Source organism: Lutjanus erythropterus, chromosome 8, assembly GCF_056507025.1.
Source record: "Lutjanus erythropterus isolate fLutEry1 chromosome 8, fLutEry1.hap2, whole genome shotgun sequence".
NCBI lineage: Eukaryota > Metazoa > Chordata > Actinopteri > Lutjaniformes > Lutjanidae > Lutjanus > Lutjanus erythropterus.
In genome coordinates, this window is record NC_139324.1 from 39,182,844 (window position 1) to 39,193,748 (window position 10,905).

Below are 10,905 nucleotides of genomic sequence, written 5' to 3' on the forward strand. Positions count from 1 at the left end.
TTTTATCTTATAATTGACCTTTTAATCACATAATATTGAGTTTTTCGTTTTTTTGTCATACTTCTGATATTTATCTCATATTTTTGATATTTTATTGAAGAATTTTGACTTTATCTCATAATTCTGACATTTCATCACATACCACAGTGTGGTCAGTTTGTTTGTCACACAGTTGACGTGCAGAATTTGGGGAGGGACTTCAGGAGAAATAGAAACTCAGCTCTGAACAAAATAACAAATGCGTGTTCATCGTTTCCCAGCCCCCTCACACACACACACACACACACACACACCCAGCCCTCTATAGGTTGTGTGTGCTTAAACCTAAAAACAAAGAGCCTTGTCAGCTTTATGTTTAACTGCGAGCCAGAACACAGAACACAGAACACAGTGCATGGAGGAAAGATGGGGTTGTGGATGCTTCTTCTTCTTCTTCTGCTTGTACACCGTGGTAATGATCCCTGGGCTGCAGGTTGGGGGGTTTGATGGTGAATATGTGAAGTTAATGTGTGTTGACTCTGGGCCGTTAGGTTTTTTTAGTGTTTGTCTCTTTGTTCTGTGTGTGTGTGTGTGTGTGTGTGTGTGTGTGAGTCAGTTTGCAGTCACTCAGGTTGCAGCTCACTTTGGTGAAAAACTTTCTGTCATGCAGTGCAGACTGTGCAGTGAATAAGAACAAACTGCTCTTAAAAATTCTGTTATTTTTATGGCTTTGTTTATATGCATATCTTGGAGGGAAGGTTTGCAATGGGCTTTTTTTTGGAAGCTTCCTGCAAAATCTGTTTTCTAAATTAATGAGCCAGTTTTTTAATACAAAATGTCTCTGTTTTACTGAGTAGGTGAGACATTTTTTCATGCAAAACAATGAATTGAGATCATTTTTCATGATAAAATGTCTGTTTCTCTGAGTTGATGAGAATATTTTGTGTAAAAAATGCATTTTTTCCTGAATCAGTTATGTCATTTTTCATGTTAAAAAAAAAACATTTTTTCTGAATTATTGAGATAATTTTTGTGCTAAACATGGCCCTGTTTTTTGAATCAATGACATAATTTTTTTACTCTCCATGAATAATGAGACATTTTCATGTCTCTGTTTTTCTCAATTAATGAGATAATTTTTCACATAAAATAGCTCTGTTTTTCTGAGTTGATGAGATAATCTTACATGTAAAAATGCTTTGTTTTATCAAATCAATTAAATAAATTTTCATTAAAAAAATCAACATTTTAACTATTAACAAAATAGTGCTAGAATAGTGCTAAAAAAAAAAAAAGGTTGTTCTTCTGAATCAATGACGTAGTTTTTCATGTAAAAGATTTTGCTCTTTTTCTAAATTAGGAAATTTTTCTTTATTAATGAGATAATTTATCTGGAAAAATAGCTGTTTTTTTTTAATGAAGTTTTCTCATTAATTCAGAAAAACAGAGCCAATGTTTTTTTGTACATATTTTGTTTTTGTTGATGAAAACAAGTTAAAAATAGAAAATTCAGATATGTCAAAGTTAACATTCTTCTTCTGTCCTCCTCTGCAGCAGTGTGTGTTTCCCTCCCTGCTCCTTCCAACGTCTCCATCTCTTCCTTCAACTTGGAGCACACGCTCAGCTTCCTGCCCGGCCCTCACACCCCCGCCAGCGCCCGCTTCACCGTGGAAACCCTCAGGTATTCAGTTGAAAACAGCAGGCAGAATAATGAGCCTATTCCTCTACAAGAAACACTTGATGTTTTGTGCAGTTGGATAGAAAACATATCTGCGTATATCTGCATCCGCAATCACGTCTGCAGTCTGCTCACTGAACTGTTTTCCAAACTCCACCCTCTCGCGGGAAACTGAGCTTGTGGGATTTGTGATGGCTCCCTGTGTGCTTTAGAATTGATTTTTAAGATTTTACTGATCATTTTAAAAGCCCATGTTGACCTCACACGAGCTAGTTCGCAGCCTTAGATCCTCGGGGGCAGGGCCTTCTCCTGGCTGTTCCAAAGTCGAGGCTTAAATCTAAAAGTGACCACACTTTCTCCATCAGGGCCTCTCGACCTGCATGAGGAGATCAGTGACGTCTTTAAAATCACTTCTTAAAACCTATTTTTATAGATTTACTTTTATGTGACGTCGTCTTTTTAACCATTTTAATCTTTTTATTCTTTTGTTCCTTTTATTGCTGTCTATTTATATTGACATTCAGTGATGTCATCCGATTATCCATTCCATCTTTATTTATTGATATTGACTAGACTCTCAAACTGTGGTATGTGTACCACTGGTGATACGCGAGCTCACTCGAGTGGTACACGGAATAATTTGAGAAATATATATTTTTTAATTGAAATAAATTTATTTTAAATTATATAATACTATCAAAATATTACAAAATGACAAATGAAAATACATTAAACATGAAATTACTGACATTTAAAGTAAGTTTTGTATTTTCTGCTATGTAGTTCTGATCATCTATGTAGTGCGTAAATACATCATCCATGATTACTGGTTGTTGTGAGCAGGAGGAGAATAAATCAAGCAGTCATGTTAAAAATGAAAAGGCCGACAGTGAACTGAGCACAAACGCTAGCAGCTACTTAAGAAGCTGCTTAAGTGAAGCTAGCATCAAACGGCACAGAAAAGTGAAGTGGTAAGTTGTGGTGGAAAGCTCAATATTTTCTTAGTTGGTGCAAAAGTTTGAGAAACACTGACATCTAGACGACATCTAGTATCTGCATTCTTTTCACTTTATTTTATTTATTATGTTATGTTTTTCTTCTTTTCCTGCTCTTATCTTTTTTACTGTTCTGTCATATTTGTACAACACATTAGTGTCCTTTGTTTCCTGGGTTTCATCTGCCATGTCTGTCAAAACACTTCGTAAACTCTGTGTTCAAAGGTGCCATATAAATTAAGTTATGATTATTCAAAGTCACATCAGTCACATAAAAACCACAGAAAGAATTTAGAAGAGCGTTTGTCTGCGCCTCTTGCATAACGATAGGCCGATTAACCTGGACGATCATCTGTCATTTTGAGATAATCGACATCATCCAACGCCTGCGTTCACGAGGCTGATGAAATGTGTGCAGACACTGTAACTGTCAGTCATCCTGCTGTAAATGTCTCCCCGTATCTCCTCAGTCACACACACACACACACACACACACACACACACACACAGACCCTAAAACTGATCCTGGCTAAAGGTCAGATATATAGACGTATAAAGTTGAAATGTTGAGAATATTTTTTTTAACTTTGCTCTCAAAATGCAAAATGACAAAAAAAAAATCTTCCTCCTTTCATTTCTCCTGGTGCCTGACTCTAATACTGCAAGTTAAACTTAAGTTAAAAGCATTTTCCCTTTCCCCTGTAGTGTTTGGCCTTGCAGTGTTGGAAACAGAATACAGTCCCATATTTAATCAAATCTGGACCCAACAAATCATAGCTTGAAACTGCCAGTGTTGGAACTTCAGCTCGGCTGAATAGGCGAAGTGTGTACCATCATTTATTGTCTCACAGATGTTTCTTAAAAACACTCTGCAGCCGTATTTGTGTACTGCTGTTTGTTTAGTTCCTGTCTCGCTCTGCTCAGCCTCTCATATGTTTCATTTTTCTGAACCCTCTGAGTCAGCACCTTCCTTTTTGAGTAACTGTGTACTTGAAGTGATTGATTGAGTGTGAGTTCCTTGTATCAGGATGATGCACAGTTTTTTTTGTTGTTGTTTTTTTATCAGCCATGATTATTCTCTGTGGTAATTAACATGTTGATGGTTCTCTGTGTTTCCTTTCACTCTGGAGGAAGAAGAACTTGTGGAAACCGGTTGCTGCTTGTTCGGAGTTGACGGCTGGACAGACGTGTAATCTAACCAGAGTGTTCAAGGACCCCCTCATGCAATACCAAGCCCGCGTCCAGGCCTTCACAGCCAACCAGACGTCCACCTGGACTGAGTCTGGGCGGTTCTACCCTCTGTCAGACAGTGAGACACCACAAACACACCTTTATACATGGAAGATTTAAACTTTACACACCTGTCTCTTCAGAGGCAGAGCTGGTTCCTGTTCTTCAACTAATCCAGGCTAATATGTTGTTATCAGGCTAAAATAAAGAATAAAATGAAATTATCAGAAAGAGAATCTTAAAAAGAGTTCAGCTAATGAGTAACATTCAGCCCAGGAGTTGGTCATTTCACTCAGTTACTTTTGACTTCACCTTCAGTTCATTCATGTCTGTCGCGGGACTTTTGCCAAGGGCCGTCAGGACCAGGCAGAGCTGAGACAGCTGCTCAGAGCCGGGGAGGTCTGCAGGAGAGGGTCGGAGGTTGACTGGAGATTCTGGAGGAGGAAACACCCAAGTTGCTGTAATGCCAACTCCTTTATTGGCAGGAGGGGAGCTCAGAGTGTGTTTCAAACTTTTTGGATTAATGAGCAGATTTATTTTCACGCTTGCTTCTCAACCCTCTGCAGCAGCAATCCACGGAGAGCCGCAAACCAGCAAGACGAGAGTTTGCCGTTTGTTTTTTTTTAATTTTTGGGATTAAAAGTGGATTTATCTTTCACATTTGCTTGTAAACCTGCATGCAGCAGGAACCACAGAGGAGCCGGCTTCGGTCCATGTTAACTGCTGACCCGAAGAGAAATGTATGTAAAGAAAGGACACACAAGGGGCTTTTCCACTGGCATTTTTGGCTATGCTGAGGCACACTGTGTCACACTGATTTATATTTCCATTACTGTTGGACCGACTCTTGAGCAGGGCCAAAACCAAGCCTGACTCACCTCCAAGCATGATGGAGTCATGTCTTACCAACCGAGGCCAAACTGTGGCAACTGTCCTTGAACAAGTGATTGTTGTGATACTGAGCCCCTATGTGTGCATAGAGCAAAGAGAAAGATGCTTTTTAAAGTCTCCTTATGTTCAGCTGCTTCTGAAGCTTCTCACTGAGTCTCTGTGCTTTGAAAGTTTCTCTCCTCTGTCCTTGTCTGTACTTTCAGGTATCTGCTTTATTTCACACAGTTGATGTGTGATGGTGGGGGGGGCTCAGGATAGAGAAAACAAAACCTAACTCACATCCTACTGCAGCTTTAATGTCAGGTGTGAACAGGCCCTATGAGTGATGTTAATTGGTGGATGTTCCCTAATGTATGTGCAAAAGACTTTTCAATGATGCATGCTATGAAATGAAATTTACCTAAAATATCTTTAAAAAGTAGCTTAATTGTATAAACTTATGAACGAAGTGAGTTCTGGAGTTAATTTTTTAATATGTTGATATAATGATAATATATAAAATTGTGATTATTTGTTGTTCAGTGAATCTCTTCTCAGAGTGGTTTCATTTGTCCCTGCAGCTGTGCTGGTTCCTCCAGATGTCTCTGTGTCTGGCTGTGGGAACTGTTTGCTCCTTCAGCTCAGATTTCCTACAACACGGGGGCTGCAGCTGCTGGAGTACCTCAATGGACAGCTTGTCTTTCATGTGCAAAGGACCAGGGACGGCGCACAGGTATGTGCCAGGCTTAAATTTGAATCAGCATTTTTGTGTTCACAACCGTGTGCATTTTGGGAGCAATCCTCTATGCACACAAATAACTGTCATCTGACTCTCTTGTCATCTCTATGGAGTCAACAACTAAAGTAACTAACAAAACTAACTAAAACTAGCCAATTCTTTTCAACTTATATTCAACTTATTACAGTTCAAAGACCACTTCCATGATTGAATGATTGAAAATTATTTGATTCCTACTTTATCATTCCAACATGGTTCACTCATGTTTCTTTTAGAACCATTTCTTTCAGGTTGTGTGTGTTTAGATGATGTGAAACTCAGAGCTGTGTGGAATACCGAGAAATCACGAGAACAAACCCACAGAGCAGCTCTTCTGTATCTCATGAAAGGTTAATCAGAATATTGTGTAGAGTGTGTGAAGGCTTATCTTCCCTCATGTTTTTCACACTGTGTGGTTTAACCCACGTCTTCCTCTCAGCGAGCAGCTTGTGTCTGCCCGTGTTCGAGGAAACGTTTGGCATGATGAGAACAACAAAAAGGAATTCATCCTCACATCTGTAACTTAAATCTTCTCCCCCACACTCTGTTACAGTTTATAGAGGTGATAAGAGGTGATCAGACCTGAGAGTAGAAGGCAAAACATTACTGGAGAAAACAAAACACACTGAATATACTTTCTGTTCTTCCTTAAGTTTCAGAACATTAACAATGAAAAATCTTGACTATAAAGCAGCTTTTTAGCCTTTTATTTTTCTTTAGCAAACGTGTATTGCTAAGAACAAATAGAAATAGAAACAGAAATAGAAATAGAATAGAAAAATAGGATATAACAGACTGCATTTTACACTAAAGTGGTTTACTCTGTATCTTATAACTCTTGGTGTGTGTGTGTGTGTGTGTGTGTGTGTGTGTGTGTGTGTGTGTGTGTGTGTGTGTGTGTGTGTGTGTGTGTGTGTTTGTGTCACAGCTCCTTCTTGGTAAAAATATAGTACTATGACACAGGAAGTGATGCACATGAGTTTCACGTCAGTGACTGCAGCAATTTTTGTGGAAATACAACAAACTGTTTGTTGCTGTGAGTAGTGACGGCTGAACAAAGAAAGAAAACAGCACCACCTACAGAAACAGTCACAAGTGGTTTTTCAGAAACTTTCCAAAACATAAAGAAACACAAAAAGTCACCAAAGTGGCTGATAGAAGCAAAATAAGACAAACCCAATAAACAGAAAATAAAAATAAAATATAATAATAATTTAAAAAAACACAACAAAAATGTGTTTCTTTATGTAAACTGAAACATGAGACCAAACTTCATAGCACTTATGTTGTTATTATTGTTGTTTTTGTTTTAAAAACATCACAACACACACACACACACACACACACACACACACACACACACACACACACACACACACACACACACAGTTCAGACAGTGGGCATGTGCAGGTGATCATAGCTCCAAGCTAAAGATCTACAGTGAAGATTCAGGCTAAAAACATGGTGGAAATTACGTCTTTCAAGTCAACTTGGCATGTCTGTGAAAACATCTTTGTTTGGTACAGATACTTGCAAAACTTTTAATGAAAATGAGAATAATGACGTAAATATTACCATTCCTTCTAATATTGTAAATCATATCGCAATTGCAATATCAGTCAAAATAAGTGCAATTAGATAATTTTTCAGATTCTGAACACCCTGGTTTATAATTATCTGGATGGACAAATTTAACACTGGCCCTACATGCTTGGAAGGGAAGAGTGAGATCAGGTGTTTGCAATCTGTAAGTTCACCACTAGACGCCGCTAAAACATATACACTGGTCCTTTAACACATACTATGGGTGACACATAGCAGGTGTGATGAATCTTTCTTGTGCGTGTTGTGTTGCAGTTCAGACTGATAATGGAGTACGAGGAGGAGATCAAGATCACGTACCTGGAGCCAGGTGTGGAGTACTGTGTGACCGTCCTGGTGAAAACACGTGTGAACCTCAACTCTGTCTCCAGTGAACCTCACTGTGGCTTCACCAGCCCTCCTCTGGCCAAACACTCACGTACGTCACGACTTTTTACTCCAGCACTCAGAAAACAACACACGCACAGCTGATCCAGCTGATGACGGTGGATTTTGTCGACTAAAATCACAAGTGTTGCTGGCTGATGTAAGCTAATGCTAATGCTAACTCGACTTGAGTCAGGCTCCAGCTGACGTTTTAATGTTTCCATCTGACATGTTTTAAAACAAGAACACTGTGAAAGTGTTTATGTAAAGTTAGCTAACAGCTGTGTACATGATATAACATTAATGCTAACACACTGAGGCTAAAACTAGCAGCAGCTAGTAAGCTAGCATTAGTTAGCTGGACACGCTGCCAGTTGCAGCTGTTAACTCTGTCAGAGCTTATTTGTAAAAAAAAATCTGTCCATCTCCCATTACGCACATCAAATCCTTTCCAATCAATCAATCAAGTTTTATTTATATATCCCACAATCACAATTTGCCTCTGGGGGCTTTACAGTCTGTACAGTGTGTGACACTCCCCTGTCCTGTAGATCCTGTAAAGAGTAAAGAAAAACCTTCCTCAGGAAAACTGGAAAATGGAAGAAACCTCAAGGAGAACCACAGAGGAGGGATGGACAGATGTGCAAAAGATCTCACATTTATAGAACAGAACAGCAAAATCATAATAAATACAGTATTTGAAGACAGAGTTTGTAATACATAGAATTATGATACATATGTGAAGAGTCTGTGAAGATGTCAAACAACATCTGCTGTCACTCGTTAGACCAGAGCCATATGATCTCATGTCCGGTATAAAAGCAATTTTGCAAAATCCTTTTTTCTTTATTCTTTAAACGTGCCACTGTTCCTCCTCCGGTTTTTGTTGCTCCTGTCTTAAAGCCTGAAAGAGGAACTTAATAAAAACAGAAGTTTATCACTGACACGACAACAATAATTAAATTCCCAGTCTTTCTAAATGTTAAGGGGATTTCTGACTTAAAACTCCAGTAGGCAACATTGTTTTGGTCGAACTGAGAAATAATTTCATAAAAACCTTCCAGCATATTGTAAATCAGGTGTTCTGAGAGAGAACTAGACTGCTGCACCTCCTCTATGGCTCTGTTTTCAGCATTTAGAGAATCTGCCCCGTGACGGTAGACTTAAACCAATCACAAGTCTTTTAGGACCTGGGAGACTCCTCCTACTAATGTAGCTGCGCGTGCACGTTCCTTTGCTGACACTCTGAATCAATGACGGAAAAGTCGCTATAAAACAGCATTATATTAAAGAGAAAAGAGTCTAATGAGCAACATGCTCAACCCAGGAGTTTGTCAGCTCACTCAGTTACTTCTGATTTCACCTTCAGTTCCGGTTTATGGGGTTTTGCTGAGTGCCGAGAGGACCGGGTGGAGCTGAGACACAGAACCCGCAGACAGCTGCTCAGAGCCGGGGAGCTCAGCAAGACAGGGTCGGCAGACTGGCGCTTCTGGAGGGAAAAAACACTGGAGTTGCTGTGATGCTAATTTACTGACAGGAGAGGAGCTCAGAGTGAATGTTTCCAACTTTTGGGTTTAAAAAGAGGATTTATCTTCAGTCCTGCTTCAACCTTTTGCAGCAACATCAGAAAATAAAATCCTAATCCTAAAAGAAAAGAAATCATGGAGCCACGGACCAGACAAGAGCTCAGCATTTGTTTTTGAAACTTTTGAGATGAAATCATTGATTTATTTTTACTCCTGCCTCTCAGCCCCTCTGCAGCAGCGATTCACGAAACAATTACGGCTGTGCTTACCAGCCAGATGAGAGCTCAGAGTTTGTTTTTTAAACTTTTGGGATTAAAAAGTGGATTTATCTTCACGTTTGCTTGTAAACCTGTGTGCAGCAGCACCATGGAGGAGCTGACCGCGCTGTTTACAGGGTGAGTGAATGACACAGTTGCAGACACCGAGCTTTTATATTGACGTTTTTGTCCACGCGAGTCAAACCGTGTTGCCGCTGAGTTGCATTTTTATGACTGCTTATATCACGGCTAGCTACGCCCGACATGAACCGCGAGCCCGACTCGCCTCCATGCGGGCTGCGGTCACGTCACACTGAAAGGTCTCGAGCCTCCTTTCTGTCCCACTCCAACAAGTGAGTGTTGAGATACTGAGCTCGTGTGGACAGAAGAGCAGAGAGGAAGATGTTCAGCTGTCAGTACTTTTCTATCTTCACACTGAATCTTCATGTTTTTAAATGTAGTTTCTCTCCTCTGTCGGTGTTTTTTACTGTCAGGTGTCTGTTTCATATCATACAGCTGATGTCTGTGGGTCTGTGCTCACTCATGATAGCCTCCGTTAACTGTCGGTTGTGCTCATGATGGGCATGCTGCTCGTTTAGTGGGAGGGGCTGAGGACACAAAACAAAACCTGACTCAGATGAGACTCAAAAATCAACTGTTGTCAGGATTTCTACCTACTGCAGCTTTAATGAGAGGTTTATATTTAACAGCAGAAGTTTGTGAATTATGTGATAAATCTGATGTTTCTGTCCTCCTGTTTCACAGTGTTCGTGGTCTACAGCCTGCTGGGTGCGGCTGTCTGTGTCCTGGGCTTTCTCCTCATTGGACTGATCGTCTACGGCGTCCAGCTGAACCTCGCATTACAGAGACCGCACCGACCCAGAACTCTGGTGACAGATACAGATGTGTGTGCTGCTGGGACCTGAAGAATCAGTTGCTGTTTGCCCTAAATTTTGCATATAAAAAGCTTCATCAATCAAGTTGATTAGTTTGATTAGTACACGTGTGTCAAACTCAAGGCCTGTGGGCCTAATCCAGCCCGGCAGTACAGTACACATAAATTACATGTCCCAGAATTGTCCCTTTGAGGGGCCAGTATGAAATAAATGATCAAAACTCATCTTGAGGGAAACATGATTGAGGGTAGCTAATTTCATGGTAATTTATCCAACGTTTGTTAAAATTCATGGATGAAGAACGCTTGATGGGAAACTTCATGAGCCGTCGTTTTTTTTAATGTTGGATGAATCATGATTCTGTCTGAAATATGGTATTAAACTGAGTGAATGATGCTTAACGGCACCCATGTACCTAATCATATTTAAGACTTTTTTTTAATGCACAGGTATCAGACTCAAAGTTCAGGTTTCAGAGCCGGAATCAAAAAAGAGAAAAATGGGATCAGAACTGGTGTTAATGGCAATATATCAATATTATATCATATGACACTAGAATTTTTTTTTTGATTTTGAATATTGTTATATCATTATAAGTATCCTGGTTTTTAAGGCTGCATTACATTTAGTCATTATATTCATAAAACGGATGATTATTGATGATATCTCATTAAATTAATTAGGGATGTTATGATTAATGATAAATTTAAAATATTTTAAAAAGTAA

General features: G+C 39.5%; 1 protein-coding gene across 1 annotated transcript; it reads left to right on the plus strand.

The window, feature by feature from the left end:
* Positions 1–1,513: 1,513 nt before the first annotated feature.
* LOC146323314 (interferon alpha/beta receptor 2-like) lies at positions 1,514–10,326 on the plus strand. The gene is made up of 5 exons (XM_084725498.1): positions 1,514–1,660; positions 3,783–3,961; positions 5,334–5,485; positions 7,389–7,551; positions 10,048–10,326. Exons 2-5 carry the CDS (start codon positions 3,874–3,876, stop codon positions 10,206–10,208), a joined length of 564 nt encoding a protein of 187 aa, XP_084581624.1. The 5' UTR covers positions 1,514–1,660; positions 3,783–3,873; the 3' UTR covers positions 10,209–10,326.
* The last annotated feature ends 579 nt before the right edge of the window (positions 10,327–10,905 follow it).

Excerpts from the sequence above, each read along its gene's own strand:
- LOC146323314 (XM_084725498.1), top strand. The coding sequence starts at position 3,874 with ATGCAATACCAAGCCCGCGTCCAGGCCTTCACAGCCAACCAGACGTCC. Across the intron at positions 5,486-7,388 it reads GGACCAGGGACGGCGCACAG|TTCAGACTGATAATGGAGTA; the intron begins GTATGTGCCAGG and ends GTTGTGTTGCAG. Across the intron at positions 7,552-10,047 it reads TCCTCTGGCCAAACACTCAC|TGTTCGTGGTCTACAGCCTG; the intron begins GTACGTCACGAC and ends CCTGTTTCACAG.